At 48.2% G+C, this 18,571-nt stretch overlaps 6 protein-coding genes across 6 annotated transcripts; 4 read left to right on the top strand and 2 right to left on the bottom strand.

Moving 5' to 3' along the window:
- Positions 1-375: 375 nt before the first annotated feature.
- VC83_07586 (uncharacterized protein) lies at positions 376-1,353 on the top strand (the record flags this gene model as incomplete). The annotated part of the gene is made up of 2 exons (XM_024471153.1): positions 376-431; positions 924-1,353. The coding sequence occupies 2 exons, from the start codon at positions 376-378 to the stop codon at positions 1,351-1,353; spliced, it is 486 nt and encodes a 161-aa protein (XP_024320933.1).
- Positions 1,354-4,246: 2,893 nt separating this feature from the next.
- On the top strand, positions 4,247-5,008 carry VC83_07585 (uncharacterized protein; the record flags this gene model as incomplete). Its single annotated transcript, XM_024471152.1, has 2 exons — positions 4,247-4,472; positions 4,749-5,008. 2 exons carry the CDS (start codon positions 4,247-4,249, stop codon positions 5,006-5,008), a joined length of 486 nt encoding a protein of 161 aa, XP_024320931.1.
- A 254-nt stretch (positions 5,009-5,262) lies between these two features.
- On the bottom strand, positions 5,263-6,504 carry VC83_07584 (uncharacterized protein; the record flags this gene model as incomplete). The annotated part of the gene is made up of 3 exons (XM_024471151.1): positions 5,263-5,890; positions 5,950-6,191; positions 6,244-6,504. The coding sequence occupies 3 exons, from the start codon at positions 6,502-6,504 to the stop codon at positions 5,263-5,265; spliced, it is 1,131 nt and encodes a 376-aa protein (XP_024320822.1).
- An 807-nt stretch (positions 6,505-7,311) lies between these two features.
- Positions 7,312-8,608, top strand: VC83_07583 (uncharacterized protein; the record flags this gene model as incomplete). Its single annotated transcript, XM_024471150.1, has 4 exons — positions 7,312-7,443; positions 7,980-8,155; positions 8,219-8,429; positions 8,480-8,608. 4 exons carry the CDS (start codon positions 7,312-7,314, stop codon positions 8,606-8,608), a joined length of 648 nt encoding a protein of 215 aa, XP_024320936.1.
- Positions 8,609-9,579: 971 nt separating this feature from the next.
- VC83_07582 (uncharacterized protein) lies at positions 9,580-11,031 on the bottom strand (the record flags this gene model as incomplete). The annotated part of the gene is made up of 5 exons (XM_024471149.1): positions 9,580-9,876; positions 9,947-10,011; positions 10,059-10,329; positions 10,387-10,410; positions 10,495-11,031. The coding sequence occupies 5 exons, from the start codon at positions 11,029-11,031 to the stop codon at positions 9,580-9,582; spliced, it is 1,194 nt and encodes a 397-aa protein (XP_024320883.1).
- Positions 11,032-13,629: 2,598 nt separating this feature from the next.
- VC83_07581 (uncharacterized protein) lies at positions 13,630-15,701 on the top strand (the record flags this gene model as incomplete). Its single annotated transcript, XM_024471148.1, has 4 exons — positions 13,630-13,785; positions 13,835-13,852; positions 13,922-15,087; positions 15,143-15,701. The coding sequence occupies 4 exons, from the start codon at positions 13,630-13,632 to the stop codon at positions 15,699-15,701; spliced, it is 1,899 nt and encodes a 632-aa protein (XP_024320934.1).
- Positions 15,702-18,571: the final 2,870 nt, after the last annotated feature.

Here is an 18,571-nt window from a genome sequence, read left to right as displayed (position 1 = left end):
CGATCTGGTCTTGTAGGAATTCCCAAATATCTTTCATGTTTTGAGCTATGTCCTTATGTTCTTGAAGGGCAGTTTGGAACGTGCTATCCTCTATATCAAAGCTCATTCTTGGCTCGAAACCCTTGTTTGCAAAAAATGGGCTAACTTTTGTTGAGTCTGATGGAAGGGCATTGTTACGACGGAACAAGAAGGCTGGCCAACTACAGGACAGGAAGGAGGGAGGTCGCATGAGACCGGCCCTGGTACCTGGAGGGGCAGCGGGGAATAGTAGTTCCGAAAGTATCACGTGACGGACTCGCAGGATGATGAGAAGAGTCCTAAGAGTCCAGGACTCCGAGGACTCGAGTGAGTTCCCAGGAGTCCACTAGGCACGTGATGGACTCGCAGGATGATGAGAAGAGTCCTAAGAGTCCAGGACTCCGAGGACTCAAGTGAGTTCCCAAGAGTCCACTAGGCACGACGCCACTATATAAGTAGATAGTATTTCCTTAGATAGGAGCTTCGTGCTCAACTCAATACAGTATTTGTTATATACTAGTAACGTGTTACTTGAAGCCTTTGTGTCTGATCCCCTGCCTCCTCTGATAAGTAAACCTTTACGCAAGAGAACCTCTGTGTCTTCTATCGTTTAGAAGTCAGCGTTACAGGCATTTGCTGCGAATTCAGCCATGCAAAGATATTCAACCCAGTTGTCTTGGAGATAGTTGACATGAGCCCATAAATATCGCTCGAGTTCTGCATTAAACCTTTCAGTTTGCCCGTCCGTTTCTGGGTGGAAGGCTGTAGAAAATTTGATTGTAACTTTCCAACTTTGCAGAGGATTTTCCACACTACAGCTACAAACTGGGGCCCTCTGTCTGAGATGATGGAATTTGGTAAACCATGGTGTTTCCATACATGCTGGAGTAGTAACCTCACTGTAGCTTCTGCTGTAGTGATCGCGACCAGTCTCCACGCCGGCCTAGATCATCACAACAAGGCCGAATCAGTCAGGAAGATTGTGCCTATCGCAGGCAAGCTAAGCCTGAATTCGATAATAATACCCCTGAGGAGATGCTGCCGCAGCAGCAAGACGAAGAAGATAATATCAATAGCGATGGCAATGGAATACAACAGTCAGACGAAAATACGGCGAGGGTAGCGCCAATAACTGAAATGGGCGACGAACTCCATCTCCCCGCAAGTGTGATTAGAAGGACCAGCTTAGCCAAGCGCCACAGGATCCTCCACCCCCGCAGTCCATCCCTGGAGCCAAGCCTAGAACAAGCGACAAGCAACAGCTACAATTACAGCGACGACAAGCTCAGTACCACCGAAGCTGAGTCAGATGAGAGCGACCGAAGGCGATTGTAATGGTGGGTGCACCAGATGTGAGAATCTAGCCACCCAAGGAAGGGATGAATTTACTAAGACAACACACTGTCTTAGGAAACAGAGCCAAAGGGTTGTAGCTTAGACTATTCCACAACGCAGCAATCAGGTGTGTGATGTAGTGAAGTGGTTCAGACAAGTTGCAACAAATGTTGAGTCTGGGAACTCAGGGGTAAGTCAGAGGTTAGCACCTCACTGACTTTTCAGAAACAAGGAGTAACAAGATCAATGCTTGGAAGCTTGGAAAAGACGTGGAAGTATGTGATAGTCGATTTACTGTATTGTCTGCTTGCCCTTTCTTAAGGAAAGGGCAATCCTATTTATGCTAAAGGAGTGTAGTTTTCTCATTTTCCAAGACTTTCCATGACTAACCAGGCTTGGTAACTGTAGTCGACGTAAGAGAATCCCATAGAACCATCTCCTAGGTTCCTAGCCTATAGGAAGTAAAAGGAGGTCCAAGGTCAGAGTACCCCTATAGACAAATTATGTCATAGACAAATTATGTCATAGGCAAATTATGTCATAGACAAATTATGTCATAACTTAACCAATCTTGTGGCTAACTAAAGAGCGATGACCTGTAATGAATCATAGAGGTTCGTAGGAGCTTTTAGAGCTATCGTTCATGCTCCTAGGCCTCTAGTTGGTAGAGATATGTCATGTGGTAGTATGAGTGATGTCATGTAATGAATCATAGAGGGTTGTAGAGATATGCTATGTGGTAATATCGGCCCAGTAACTAAGGAGCGATGACGTGTAATGAATCATAGATGGTTGTAGCAATTGTTGAGTAGTATTGCTCTTGTTGTTGGTGTGATAAGCCAAAATATGTATAGTGACTTATAGGTTTGAGGAGGAGATTTCCAAGTTTGCTCTTGACTTTGATAGCAAACTGAGTGCAACGAATATCAGTATGACAGCGATGCCCTATCAAGCGGAAGCGGCCGTTTTCATCTTACGTTGGCCCAACGCAACGGACGCGTAGGCAGCATCTTCAGCTGGGATCTACCCAGCAAAGAAGAAATTGCTTCCCGCAGAGGCACCCAGCCTGCAACGGTAACAGCCAATTACCTTCACCACCCCATTCTTCTCTGGACTGTGGCGCCCTCAGCGAATCATCCAAACAGCCGCTACTCACTGAGGTCACATTCCGTCCCCATTCTCCGGATTACTATTCCTTTTCGGCATTCATTCAGGACGATCGTGATGAGCCAGAATTCACTTTCGGCCAATTCTCTAAACTCATCGAGTGCGTCAGCTATGCCGGAAATACCAAGGACCTCACAATAAAGCAGCTAAAGCAACATTTGTTCTTGGTGACTGGTTTTAGCCGGCGTACATCTTTCCGCCCTTCTAAAAGTGGGAGGACTGTAAGGTCTACTACAAACGCATGCCTCATCCCGCTGAGTGCAAGGCGTATCTGGGTAGACAAAGGCCGCAGCGCGAGCACTTTTCCATTACAGCAGCGAGAGACGTCAAGCCGCATCGTTGACTATAGTTTGGGTGACGGTTCGAGCGAGGATGAACTGGGATGTTCCGACAAGAGAAAGTACAGTCAAACCCCTGTTATAACGATCCTGGATACAAGGATATTTTTGATATAGCGATATATTTTTCGGAACCAATTCTATTTCCACACAACTTATGATACTATGATAATCGTTACAGTTCCATCCGATTATCGTTATATCCAGTCTGACGTATTCTCAGGATCATGAGCCAGAGGCACAGTATTACATTAGAACAAAGCTTCGTCGCTGGGCACATCGACAGCACCCAAAGCCTACACAGAAGCAATGCATCGAATGGTTCCTCCACGAATACAATCACAAACTTAGCCAGTCAACTGTTTCTGAATCCTTAAGTCTACGCTTCTCCCACCTCGACGAGAATAATACACCACAAGGCGTGCGACTTTGAGAAGGCTTCTGGCCTGACTTAGAGAAGGTTCTGTTTGCATGGCAGCAGCGTATTGAAGCAAGAGGGGGATTTACAACTGGAGAGCTTCTGCAAACAAAGGCAAGAGATATCTGGCGCCAGTTTCCACAACACTCTGGCAAGCCAGTCCCAGAGTTCAGCATTGGATGGCTTGAGGGATTTAAGAAGCGCTTTAAGATATCATTAAAAGTTCGACATGGAGAAGCCTTATCTATCCCAGCTTCTACGAAGAGGAAATGATAGCCTTACAAACTGTGGCAGGGGAATATCAAGAGGAGGATATCTACAACATGGACGAGAGTGGCCTTTATTGGAGGATGATGCTCTCTCGAGGCCTCTCATCACAACATCAAGCTGGTTTAAGAAAGACAAGTCTCGGATCTCTCTTGTCTTTTGTGTCAATGCAACTGGCACAGATCGATTTCCAGTCTGGTTCATTGGCAAAGCTAAAACACCACGCGCTTTGCGATTTGTATCAGTTCATACAATGGGAGGGCAATGGCGGTGGAATAAGAAAGCTTGGATGAATACAACGATTATGACAGAGTGGCTTCAAGCTTTTTATCAGCATATTGGCACAACACGACAAGTTCTTCTTACAATGGACAACTTCTCTGCCCATTATACTGCAATTGAGCTTTGTCCTCCTCCATCAAATATTCGAATATGTTGGCTACCTGCTAATAGTACAAGTCGCTACCAGCCTCTTGATCAAGGGATTATTCAGAATTGCAAAGCTTACTACTGGCGACATTGGCTACAATATATCTTACAATCCTTCGACTCAAATGTAGATCCTCTGTCGTCAATGAATCTACACCTTGCAATCCGTTGGATCTTACGAAGCTGGAATAACGAAATTACAAATACTACAATCTACAATTGCTTTCGCAAATCAACACTTGTCTCTTCACCTATTTCACTTCCTACTTCAATTATGCCTCATGGAGTTACAGAGCTATATCAAAAGGTTATGGAAGCAGGAAATATACAAGACATTATGTCAGTTGCAAATTTTCTTAACCCTGTTGACGAAGATGACAATGGAGAGGATGAGCAGAATGTAGGAGAAGATGAGGTTTTACAAGAAGTGCTACAAGAGCATTTAGGTTTACCGACTACTCAAAGTGATGAAGAAGACGTGATCAGCTTCCACAGCCTATGTACTCAATGGCTGATGCTAAACAAGCTCTTCATATATTGATTGGATTTGCTGAAAGCCAAGAATCTCTTTCTTCTGATTATTTACGGACACTTGAGCGGTTGGAATCAGCAATTGAGGGCATTCAGCTGGCATCATTAGTTCAGGGGACATTAGATACATGGATTACATAATATATTATATTTTGGTTACAGCGATATACTGGTTATAACGATAGTGAAATGGTGGACAGAATACATCGTTATAACAGGGGTTTGACTGTATAGTCAATGGTCAGCGTCAAGCAGGTCCGATGCCGATGGTTTTGGCGACGGTGATCCTAATACCGGTAGCGATGGTGATGCATATTCGAGCGAGGATAATGTGGCCCGTTCGGACGATAGGAAATATAGTGAATGGTCACCGCTTGACAAGCAGCGCTTATCAGCGTACAAGAAGGAGGGCAAGTCTTGGGAGTGGATCTTCAGCAAGTTCCCGGGCAGGACTAAGGGCGCAGTACGCACGCGCTGGAGCACAATGCAGTCGAGGGTAAAATAGGTCACTTAAAGCTCTTACAGCCTCCAAATTGTGGTGCGCATCATTATGGTGTGCATCGGGCGTCTATAGATAGTATAGAGCAGATCTAATGTGATGTATGAATATGATCTTGCTCTATGCATACGACTAGTTCACCTTTGACTATAAAGCAGGTAGACAAGGTAATAATAACCCGCGCCTATCACCCACCGTCTCTTGAAGCCCTAACGCTCGCCCTGGTGGATCCTCGGCCTCCATATCCTTCTCCAGCATGATCAGACTCCAAAAATACCCCGAAAATGTGTCCAGTAATCTTGCTCTGCCCATTTCGCAATGATCTTGAAGACACTATTAAGCACAAAGAAGCTACGGATGTCTTCGTAACCTCCAATGGATACAGGGCCTAGAATAACCTTGACAACACCAGGCAAGTCAGCTGATGATTTATCTACTTCATACGGCGTGTGAAAGTGGAAATGACTCACTACAGCACCATCATCTGGGAGTTTATATGCCACATGTGATTTCCAGTCCAGTCCAATAGCAGTCATACCAATTAAAGGCACAGTTTCTTCTGCATCAATGTCGCCTTGTTGCAATCTCAGCTCATGCAGCTTCAACAGGCCAGCGCAACACCACACGCCAAGCTGAATAGATGCTTCATTGTAGGACTTTCCAGGTTCTCCCACTTCGACGCATATAGGTAAAGCCATGCGAGAAACGCTTGCATCTTGCATCTGGCTTAACTTCATTGCTGGATTTTGCTTCCGAATGCTTTCATATATCATGCTTGCTGCAGGTTTCGCGCTATGGATGGCTACAGCCAGATCAGCTTTTTTGACCGGAATAGCGAAATCATTGACTGTCGGCAGTAAGGTGGCGGAATTGATGTCAGAATATTGCCTGCATTAATCAAGCTCATGTCAGCAGCAGTTTTTACGATTGTAATTCCTACAACTCACACATCCATCGTGCGAAGCAGCTTGAGCTCACTTCCCTCAAAAACCCCATCCAAAACCTCAGACGCCAAGCGGATCCAGGACCCTTCCGGCTCATTCCCTTCAAACGCTTGCCTGGCTTTCGACAGAAGAGAGGCAGCAAGTTTCCATGTGCTTTCTACTTCTGATGATTGTAGTGTCTGTTCCGTTGGCACAAATGCGCTCAAGGGAATGCTTTGATAAGGATAGGTATCGTGGATTCGCGCCTGAGGTTCATAGTTAACTAAGGCGACCAGCATATAGTTCAATTATATTAACCTTAAAAATTGCAGGAATGGCTGCAGCACTACTTGCCTCCTGGAGATTCTTGAAGAGCTCCAGTACCGTCTCAGGTGTATGCTCGTCTGGCGTAGTAAGGAAGCGTATTGGGGGCTGAGCATATTTGTAAATCTCACGGAGTTCACGGGGGGGGCTTGAAGCCCGAACTCGATCGGAGGGTGTTGGCAGGCTGTACTCGCTCAAGGCATCCGATGGTGCCGTTGGGGGGTTCGTCTTTCGTTTCTTAGGAGACCTCGACATACTTGGACTATCGCCTCGAGTCCGCTTCTGAGGAGCCGAGCTCTCTCTTGAGGATGGCGGTGACTGAAGCCCACCAAGCCATGAAAGGATAGTCTCCTGGGCCCCTGGATTGTACTGTTCTTGTCCACACATTCATCGTATGAAAGCAGAATCTGCAGAAGCCGTGTTGTCTTGGTCACAGCAACATGCTATCTGTTGTTTTACTTGGTGACGCTGACAAAAAAATTAGCCTCAGGCAGCCACTAATACATGACGTCTATTGGCTGTTTGTTTATCCTTATCGTCAGGTGGCCACAACAACATAACACGATCGGTGTAAGTTTCCCTTCATTGCGATACCAAACCCAAATCGCACCATATTTCTACAGCGGTGGGACCAACGGAATGTCTGGGCGCCCTGCAACAGCAGAATCAGGTGCTTATGTGCTGTGACGTGGATCACGGAGTTATCCTTATAAAACATCACATAAGCTAAAACCGAAGAGCCTAGCCTTAGCTCGCCTCCCACAGTCTCACAATTAGCACAAATGAGGTGGCCGAGATGATTGTTTGCCAATGTTCTGTATGCGTTGTCACGGCCCCCAAATATATGACAGCCGCGATAGCCACGGTATCGGAGGCTCACCCAGCTTCTTGAGAGAAAAGGACATAGGCTAAACTTCGCATATTGTAGTCTTCGATTTGGTTTAAATTCTATGTACTGATGAAGCAAAACAGACTCCTCGCCATACGCGCTACGTGTTCCCTCACCCATCGAACCCTCTTACGAGCGAGGAGAGAGCAGCACCATCGCAGGAGCTCAACATCATGGCCGACGCTAAAGATGGCAACAGTGGTGGCGACCATTCATCGGGGGAGTATAGCGGTGTCGTCCAACATGCTCAGATTGCACGTCTAACACCAGCATTCGATATGGACCCCTTGCACGAACAGCAGTATGTTTGTCGAAGTGTTTCAACCATTCTAGACCCGTCTCATTGTTTGTCCATCCATTGCTTGTCGGTTTAACAACCCAGTTGTGTGGAAGGCCGCCGTCTGTATACCAATTTGCAAGATGATTCTTGCCTTTAACTACCAAAAATGGAGGAATACTCCAGCCGTCACTGTTGATACAAGCAATCGCTGTAGCCCATTCCCGATTCCCTGACTGAACTGCCTTACCTCTGCCAAGTCGATCTATGAATGATCGGCCACCAGCAAATTAACGGACCGAAGGCATCGTACCTGAAATCCAAAACCAAAACCCGTGTCTAGTCTCTTCTACCTCTGGCCACAAACCTCCCAATTGTACCTGTGTATAGATGATCCCCCCCCCTAACATCAATACAACTGTTATGTCTTTCAGCACACCACTCTACTCTGTACCTACCACTCCCTGCAACAACGGTGTGGCTAAGATCGCACCTTCTCACGACGAAACAAGCACATCGTCGTTATGGCCCTAAGAAGGAACGCCCCTGTTGATCCACAACTAGTTCGATGCCTTCATATTCGTGTTGAACTTCGTCAACCAAAGCCAAAGACCAAACGCCCAGCTGGATACTACCAAAGCCTTAAAACTAAGCATGATGACCCAACAACTGTTATTAAAAATGAGTATGCTCCTGAGACTGAAATGCAACCTTGACGTTATTAGAGGCAAGTTTGAAAGGTAAGGGAACAATACGCCTAAATTGAGACATTAGAATGCCTACCTTTCCTAACTCTCGCCTAGGTTCTGTCATGATGAGCATTTGGGGGACTGTCGTTCTGTTATCAAGGACTGCTCTAGAGGGACCATGATATCATTCACCCAGCATATGTACGATAAAGGCCGGGTGAGCAAGAGGGGTGCAATGACACAATACAGAGCACAGTTTGGAATGCTATACAACAAAGAGAATGGCCGTCTGATCGATACTAATGATAGAAAGGAGGTCCTAAAAGTATGCTGCTTCCTCTTCATTGCTGTTATCTAAATTACTAATATCTACAGTACGTTGACACGCTTCCGTTGGACAGGACTGTCAAGTCGAAGCCTGTCTTAAGGGTAGACAACCTCCTTCTTTTGCTCAACTGCCACTGGGCCTGTGACAAATCTGTATACTGTATGGAGCGACAATAGGTGAGGAAGGTGAGGATGGTGAGGAAGGTGAGGAAGGTGAGGAAGGTATAACGAAAGTGGGAAGATTTGGGAGGAGGGTTAACTAGATGGATCTGCCTATAGACAAATGATTGAAGCCTTATTCAATGGGTGAGGCAGTTGACGTTGATGTGAAGTCGAAAGATTCAAAGCAAAGGAGGAAGTCCATGGAGCCTCAAAAGACTGGATCGACTGCAAGGATAAGTCAATGGATAAATGGTAAGGGTTCACCGAGACCATCGGGTGGTGCGAGACCATCGGCGATGAGAGACCATCCACCCAGTTGTCCACAGTGCCCCGTCAGAACTACGTCTATTGGGTGGATCTGTGGATACGCGGCCCCTCAATTTAGTGAGGGGCCGCAAATCCTGATCAGCACGGGCCGAACAGCATGTCTTCTTGGTGCTGGCAGCTTTGGAAGGGGGATGGGGAGGAGGGGAATGTGCAGGTGCACGGGGTGAGGAGGGAGGGAGGCCGGTGGTGGATAGATTGTGCACGAGTGTTACGTGAGAAGTTAGATGATAGATGTAGGTAGATATGTTTTGAAATAGACACAATGAGGTCCATACCCTTTCTGTAGTGTACTGACGGCTCTGCAACGAGTAGAAAATGGGAAGCCAAAGCATTCTGAAGTGGGTGGTGGTGAGTTCATTCAGTGGGTGTTTCTCGCCGCCCGCTGGTACGAAGGTTAGCTGCGCTGGGGGGAAGAGTGGAGCCACTGGCGAGCTGGTCAGGTGGGAAGCTTAAATAGACAACTATGAACAGCCCTAATTAGCAATGCAGATTACAGGGAGTCGTCACCCGGAACACTCAACATCTGACCTTTCACCTTCCGACTCTCTTCTGTGCATGAGCGCGCATCACATAAGACCTTGTGAGGAAACAATACGCTACAGAGAAAGCTCACAGGGGTGGTGGGCTCACAGGAGTCGAGCCCTCCAGGGGGTATTCTCTTAGGAGAGAGAGTCTCTGAGGAGCTTTGTCCATGGAGAAGAAACAAACTCGGAGCATACTCCTTGGATGTACGAGCACCCAGGAGGATCCTCCTGGGAGGATCCTCCTGGGGTGCTAGGGATCCTAAGAGGATACGCCTCGGCAGTGGGTGCTCCTAGGAGTATCCTCCTGGGCGTTCGTACATCCAAGGAGGATCCTCCCTGCGACTCCACAATCCTAGGCGTTCCACTTGCCCGCGAGGGTACGCTTTGGAGTGCCACCCAGCTAGGAGCACTCTCCGAGGGCTCTACAATACGCTACCAAAACCTCTGCTATCTAAGCATGACCTATCTACTTTGGCTGGTAATCTAGTTCTATGAATCTTACCCCCATCTGAATATACTTCCTCATGACCGCCCGTAAATCGTCTCGAATCACCTCCGAGCTAGACACTTTCGTCTGTCAGCACCACCCACATGGCGGACCGTAGAGTACTTACCTGCAACGAGCATCCTTCCATCTCCTGCCACCGTCCACCTACTCCCGGATTCAACATCACCCTGCAGTGTACTGGATGTTGACTCGCTCTGTTCCAAAGCCTTCTGCCCTTCAGCACCGACTTCCGCTGCGTGGACCTTGATATTATTTCCTGAGATCTCTGCAAGGAAGATCTCTGGCAAGGGAGTGGGCCCCGGATACATAGTAGCTCGTTCACCAAATGGCTTTTTAGGCGAGCTCTTAGTTTCAACATACACCGAAATCGAGAGGATCTAGTCCAGGTAATCATTAGCTGCAGTTTGGAGGGTGTCATATACCACTGAACGTACACAGCCATCATCCAATTTATCCTCCTACAGCGCAATGTTAAGTGGTTCCTGAACTATAAGACCGTCGGCTACACTGTTAGCTTTGGTACGGATTTGCATATTGCATACGGTAATCCCACCTTCATTCTTTATCTGCCACACCAGATGAATGCAGTGAGTTCGGACCGCGCGAGTGTTATAGCCGTAGATTAGCTTCTTCAGGTGTGGTACGAAGGCAGCAATGCCAAAGCCGCTCGCCACCATTAGGACGCTCTCGTACTCGCCCATCGACAGGGTGCCTCCATGAGGGCCACTGAACATGACGAGAAGGTTGTTGGTGTAGCCTTTCTCCGCGTGGTACAACATCTCTCGCGTGAGCCCTCTCCGAGGCTCGATCAGGAGATCAAGCCTGTCCTGGTCCTTTGCGTCCCACGAGATGACCGTGAACGGGTGAGTTTGGAGGAAAGACCAGAAGCTGACAGAAGGAATCCAGAGGTTTATATATTGCCCAGCATCCATTGTCAGAGGCTTGGATAGACATAGCTGCATCTTGACCGCACCTGCATCGTGCGTGATAGTGGCGCGTGACAGCTGGTGGCGAAAGACCCCATTTCGGATGATGACGGTGCCAGTTTTCAGGAGGTATGTTGCTGCGAATATGCCCATAGTGATATAGATATAGGCGCACGGGGAAGACTTGTCAGAAGGAACGTGTCGCCACACGGCATAGATGGAGCCCCAGGCAAGGGCTTGGTGCAATCGTAGGAAGAGCTCGTACGAGAGCTTATGGAAGAGAGGAAACAAGAGGACGAGAAGCAGTGATGTAATGGTGGGTGCACCAGATGTGAGAATCTAGCCACCCAAGGAAGGGATGATTTTACTAAGACAACACACTGTCTTAGGAAACAGAGCCAAAGGGTTGTAGCTTAGACTATTCCACAACGCAGCAATCAGGTGTATGATGTGGTGAAGTGGTTTAGACAAGTTGCAACAAATGTTGAGTCTGAGAACTCAGGGGTAAGTCAGAGGTTAGCACCTCACTGACTTTTCAAAAACAGAGAATAACAAGATCAATGCTTGGAAGCTTGGAAAAGACGTGGAAGTATGTGATAGTCGATTTACTGTATTGTCTGCTTGCCCTTTCTTAAGGAAAGGGCAATCCTATTTATGCCAAAGGAGTGTAGTTCTCTCATTTTCCATGACTTTCCATGACTAACCAGGCTTGGTAAATGTATTAGAAATCAAGTGCGACCCACAACTAGCTTGCTAATCATGTAGTGAACGTAAGAGAATCCCATAGAACCATCTCTTGGGTTCCTAGCCTATAGGAAGTGAAAAGGAGGTCCAAGGTCAGAGTACCTATAGACAAATTATGTCATAACTTAACCAATCTTGTGGATAACTAAGGAGCGATGACGTGTAATGAATCATAGAGGGTTGTAGAAGCTTCTAGAGCTATCGTTCATGTTCCTAGGCCTCTAGTTGGTAGAGATATGCCATGTGGTAGTATTGGCCCACCCCCTTAAGGAGGAGATTTTCTTAATAACTTGTTCAATGAGTGTCCAAATAATATGCCGTGATGTATGTAGCATAAACAGATGTAGTAGAAGAGTTTGCAGCAATCGTTGAGTAGTATTGCTTCTGTTGTTGGTGTGATAAGCCAAGATATGTATGGTGACTTGTAGGTTTGAGGAGGAGATTTCTAAGTTTGCTCTTGAGTTTGATAGCAAACTGAGTGCAACGAATGTCAGTATGACAAGTGACGCTCCCTATCGAGATTTAGGTCAGACAAAGAGGGGAGTGATGGATTAAATGTACAATAACTGCAAATAGATTCTGGGAAACGTCGATTGGGAGAGGCCCATCAGACGCCGCGGCCATGGCATGGAGGAAAACGAGTGCGGCCGTCATCCACCCGGCGGACCGGTGAATGCCACGGATGGTCTTGAGCGAGAGCCCAAGCAAGTCGGCGAGGAAAGCAAAATGAGGCCCTGCGAGGAGGGGGATCATGTTGATCTCTGCTAGAGCACCCGCTCGCCGACCAGCGTCCGAGAAGTTGGCGGCTTTAAGGCCATCCCACGAGCGAAGACGCAGAACAGGTTGAGTGCGAGGTAGGCCAGCTGTAAGGACACAGGGCACCCAGCTCGCAGTAATAGCATATGAGAGTGCGAGTCGGAGGCTAAACGGATGCTATCCTATAGGTCTACTATGAAGGATACAAAAAAGATCATGGGGGAACCCCGTGAGTCGATTGTCTCAAGTACCCGAAACCCATCCGACTCGGTTCCGACTCGGTTAGCCCACCTAAATGATCACACGTGACCCCACGGCTACCCAGAGTCTACTCCCTAGAATGAGAGACGAGAAGGCATCGTTACACCAGCTGTATAATGACGCCTGCCTGAGTCCATGGCCCAAGGATTCGGTGTCGATGAAGTATGTATGGATACCTAAAATGCTTCGAGACAAAGATGGAGACACAGGTAACGAGTGGAATTAGGAGGGGAAGCAAGTTAACGAAAGCAAAGATACAAAGGGTGCCACCTGCGGCGATAGCATAGATTTGAATAGCATCCATCATGATGGGAAGTGCGAAGAGATCGCGAGAAACGAGTGAATACGATGAGTTGGTGGAGTTGGGAGAGGGCACAGGGTGAGGTAAATAAATGACCGAGATCTGAGCCAGTAGTCCCATGGGCGACTGGTTGGAAGCTGTGGAAGGTGATAGAATGAAACGGCCGTGTTTAGTGCGATAGTGTGCTTAGGCCTAAGCACGAGAGGACTCTCTATACCAGCTTACTTCTAGCTGCTATGTTGTGCCTTTATATACCGTCCCTGGAGAGCATGGTCCCTGATCGACAGGGCCACGCGGCTTCGTCCTCCCCTGTATCCTGCCTGGCCAGGGCCTGTTGACTTCGTCTTCCCCTGCGTCCTGCGTGGGTGGGTTGGTGTGGCAAGAGGGAGGTATAGTATTCAATTGCGATGAACCAATTCTGCATCATGCCCGGAGAGTCTTACTGTATGGATTCATCCGAGATAATTTGGGCAGACCAGTACAATGTATAGCTCCATGCAATATCGATAAGGCGTCCAATCTCTGCAACCTGCACCTCTGTCAGAACTATGGAGCACAGACGTGGATGATCCTGTCCCATCCAGAAACCCGGGTGGGGAGGCTATTGGTATGCCAAGCATTGCTGTTATCAATAAGAGGAGAGCCTACCCACCCACCCACTCTTCTCTCCTCCATGCCTTTACTGAGCCATGGCATTCACCACTCCCACTGATGACTGGAATAGCCCACAGGTGTCAAGTAATGGGAGTGAAGGCTTGTATAAAGAGCATGAAGGTAACGTACTAACAACTATGCATGATGAGCAGGCCCTCGAACACTTGCTCGAAAATCTTCCTGATGAAAAGGTCCTCAAAAGACTCTTTTGCTGTCGTCTTGGTACTAAGTGCTGCACAGGTTTTGTCCTACATCTTTGTACACCTACACCGAAGACAAGCTGCCATTTCTCTGTTCTTAGATTGCTGACCCTCTGCCCGCTCGCAGTTGGTGGCTCTGGGAAAGCTCACTGTTGTCGAAGCCCCGCCCAGTCCTGCCGCAACACCCATTTCGATCGACCAGATTCTGCAAGCACCATCACCCAGCATTCCAGAGAGGCATCTACAAGATGAACATGTGGGGATGGGTATCTGCCAGGACATGGCCATACCATCTGACAGTCTCGCAGCAGATGGGTATGAGCACGACACCCTGCCGACTGATGAACCGCATGCCCATGTCGCCTCACAAGAAAGGCCATTGCCAGATGTCTCCGTCCCAGGGACTCCTAACCCCACGGACACCAACGAGGGCTCGGTTGCGAACCCCAGTCACGTTCAAGAGGGCGGGCTGGAGCATGATGGTCGTCTACACGAGACTGTTGCAGCAGAGACAGGCGATGGCGTCGTCCAGCACCCGACTAACACAGACCTCGACGTCACCCAGGAGGTTAACGCTAAAGAGCCGCCCCGGACTCCGGAATATGTTTCATCGCCTCCAAGCCCCAACGCGGATTCCCAACCCTCTGCCAAATTGCACCACACTCGTGGTCGAAAACGAATGCCGGATCCATCTACTCCTAAACGAAAACCCAAAAGGCTCAAGAAGAGGTCTACCTCAGATCAGGTAGATGGGGTACAAGAAGAGCTGCTAGCAAAGGCTAACCAGTTGATGTATGACTCTGTGACTCTCCACGACATAATTTTTGTCCTTGAGCGATTTGCACTACAGCGGGATTATATTGCCACCAGAGGAGACGCTGATCACAGGGACCAGGACGAGCCGCAGCAGCAGGACCCGAACTGCCAGTTAGGTCTGAAGAGGTGGTGGGATGGCCTTGGCGCCCACAAGAACGGTGAACGATGGGAGAAATGCCTTCAGCGAGTCTTTGCAGGACTTTTTTATGGCCAGTATGCTGATGAGAGGGATGCTTTCGATAAGCGGAAGAAAAAGGGGAACCTGCCACATCCGAGTGAAATGTACGTGGACGTGTGCTCCCCCGAGACTATTATCCCAGATGCTAAGCTTGCATCTGAACAGGCCTTTGCTGCCCGTGCCCAAGCCAAGAGGCATTTTCAAAACGAGGTACAAAAAAAGAAGCTATGGGGGGAGATGCAAAAGCGCTACAGTATAGCTGTGTTCCTGCTGCTCAACCCCACCTTGCAGGAAGATCAGTAAGTGCCTTTATACAGATGCGCGAGGACCTTAGAGATAACATTGTATCTATAGTGTTCGACGACTAAGAGAATCCAATCTTGACCTCCTTCTAGACCGCATCAATGAGCGACACCCGAGCTTGAAACAAGACATCCAAGGGCTTTCTGACCATCTCTCATATTACATTGACAAAGGCAGACTTCCATTACAGAAATTACGGTTTGAAGAACTGTCCCGCAGTGAGCTAGAGTCGGAGTGTTTCAAAAGCTTGTCGCTAAGTGATATGTTCAAACCCCTCGAGCTGCCTGCAGCAAACGCTCCCTGCAAAGGCCCGTCAACAGAAAAGGTATCTGTCGATGCACCCCCGCCTCCGGACCTATCGCGGCCCGCATCTTCATCATCATCACTGCGAGACGTTGATGAGCCTCTCACTACAAGAATGGATGTAGACTCTAGGATAGATTCTCTCCCTGATAACTTTGACACAGCAGCAGATACTCTGGGCTCTTCTCCAGTGGGATACAATACCTTTGAAGGCAAGTTTGAGCACTACCACAATCAAGTAGTGGCTTCTAGGGACCCCAAGTATGACTTTTCCGTCCCAGACAATTTTACTGTTTGGCGATACTAATGTCATTTTGCTTCAATCGGCTTTTATCCCATAATATAATGCCAGTCGTAGTGCAGCGTGCGTCTCTCGCAAGTCTTGCGGAAGCTGCTGGCTAGCTGATCATACGCCAAACTCTTACATTTGCTGCAACAATGCCACCAGAAATGTCTTCTATTTCATTACATCACTTTTATTACAAACGCCTTACTTTTCACCAAATCAAGGAATACCAAAGCCGCTTGTAGAGGTCCTGTAGAACAGGTCATATGGTTATGTCAAGGTTATACTAGGAGTCTGCAAAGACAGAGGTACAGGGAATGGAATTCACAGGCGTATATTGCAACAACACGGTTATAGAAAGAGTTGGGAACAGTTACTTTGATATATCATCAATTTATCACTTATCTACCTAGACGTTCCAAGCTCATGTGATTCCATTGCTACATAATCCACCGACTTTATTCACATATCAAACAACTCAAATACAGCTGTAAAACAAAACTAACACTGACAAAGCCGCATACTAGGAGAGCAAAATCAGACGAGTCTATTAAGCTACGCTTCCATAACTCGCGCCTGTTTATGGTACCGGAAGCCTCGGTGAGAACTGACTGCCGCCAGAGCTACCATCCACTTGAGGTCTTCTTTTTTCCAATTGAGCTGTAAAAGTGGATGCTGATAGAGTTAGGGGTAGCACAACTTGTAGTGGGACTTGCTCACATCTAATAGCTCGTCAAATGACCTGGCTACCTGGATCTTTGCCAGGAAGTCAACAGCTTTACAGTTGGCTGGCCATCGCTCCATGTCGTGGGCACCGCCGGCTCCATTCTCGTAGGTGCTCTTCTGCATCAGCTTCGTGGCAATATTCATTAGAGACACCATATCTCTCGAACTTCCCCCACCCGGACAAGTCATTTCCCTGCAGCATTCCTGACTGGCTGATGGCTGTTAGATTGGGAACTTGGGGCAGGCAGCTAGCTCACCAATCTTTATATCTCCTTCTGTGCCTACGAGAATGCTAGAGCAGCTAAGAGAGCCGTGCTTGAGCTGGCACGAGGCGAGATACTTGAGCCCTTTGACAATCTGTACCAGTCAGCAAGTCGACCCATGATAGTTGTAGGATGCACCTGTGCCAGTGCCGCAGCCAGTTCAAGCTCGGTAGGGTAGGGAGGTGAGTACACGATATTGTCAAGCGTGACAGGAAGGTGCTGAAAGACGGCATAGTGAGAGCCTTCAAAGTTAAAGCACTCAACCATGTTGTGGAAGTTCTGGTGCCGCACTCTCCATAACATGCGGACCCTCTGGGCGGCGTCAGGTCCCTCAAGGCACTTCACCATGAGAAGATCATACGGGGGAGATAGATCAGCTACAATGGGAACATATCCGCCGAGGTTCAGTTCGAACTTCTCACAGAAGCGGGCCCATGGCGATCCGAATTGGACTGTGCAATCGAGCACACTGGCACCACTCTGAGCAGCTTTCACGACCTGCAGCTTCCTGAGACCGGACTTAGTGGCTGTCTCACGGTTGTCCAGGGAATCTTTTATATCGCGGCATCGCTCAGATTCGCGGTCCTGCGATGCTATAATCTTTCTCTTCTTCAAGTTCAGCGAAGCAAGCCAGGAGGGACGCTCTCTGGCGTGTCGACTCGTTCCTTGGTGTCGAGGTCTGCCCCCTTGCTAAACATGAGCTTCATCATACGATTGTCCTTGATGGAAACATTGTGCTCAACATCATCAGCAGTAGTTGAAGCAGACTATTCTTGGTCCTTGGCAGAGAGAGACTCCATTATTCGTAGTCCGATTTAACAAAGGGTAGCTCTGACTGGTGTGCAGCAGGTGGGCAATCGGGGTATTTATGTCAGAAAGAACAAAGGACCTGGAACATATTAGAGTCAGAAAGAAGGGGACACCCCTTTGACCACCACCAGCAAATGGGGGGTGTACCTGTTTAGGAGCCCAGAATAGGTAATAATACCATCGCCCGATGGTATAAGTACCACACGTCCCAGGGCACATTCATTTCTACCATTCTCCTCCTCCCTCCAGCCTCCATTCTGGTCCGATGCCTTCATCCATCAGTATGCAGCAGTCTCGAGCCCAAAACGAGGACTCCATGCTCGAGGAAGAGCGGCGACTGAAGTACAAGGGTACTGCGCGCATCAGTCTCGACGTGCTCTTTTTCCGCCAAGATCAGCCACGTGAATACAGCAAGAGACAAGGAGACTTCCTAGTGGATTGTTTTCAGAAGGAAGGATGTCATTGAGTGCCTCTCTGCAATCACGTCCCTGCGATCATCGATCAGGAGAGCCTCGATGCCGCATTGCAGCGGTTGGGGATGACGGCAGACGACTTGCTGACTAATGATGAGGGGCCGGACTATCCCCTGCTGGTATTTCCGGCAGGCTTCCATCTTGAGTGTCTCCACGGCCGGCACAGGATCGAAGCTGGGTGCGAATTTCTCCATCCTGGGGACGATTGGTGGACGGTTGATCTGTACCTCGCAGGTACGATCGAGGTCTTCTCACATGTGGGTCGTGCTAACGTGTGACTACTCGTGCAGCCCAAAAGTTTCCACAGGGTCTGTGTGTAATAAGTGGGGCGTGTAAGTACTTGGAGAAAATGCATGTACATACTCTACGTACTTGTACTGATCTACCCACGAAAGTTGTTCCCCCCATTGACTGCAATACACCGCTCCAACTTGTCCTTAAACGAAGCACATAATTGTGTAGATTTCCCATCCATTTTTTTCCCCCATTCTTCCTCAAGAAATACCCGTGCATGAGCTCTCTCAAACTTCCCTCCGTTTAATGGTGTATAGCCATCAACCTGATCCTTGAGATAATCAAAGGCATTCTCAATAGGGTGCAAATCGGGAGAGTTTGGAGG

This window comes from Pseudogymnoascus destructans (genome assembly GCF_001641265.1).
Source record: "Pseudogymnoascus destructans isolate 20631-21 unplaced genomic scaffold scaffold_23, whole genome shotgun sequence".
Lineage (NCBI taxonomy): Eukaryota > Fungi > Ascomycota > Leotiomycetes > Thelebolales > Thelebolaceae > Pseudogymnoascus > Pseudogymnoascus destructans.
This window is presented reverse-complemented; position numbering and strand designations above follow the sequence as displayed.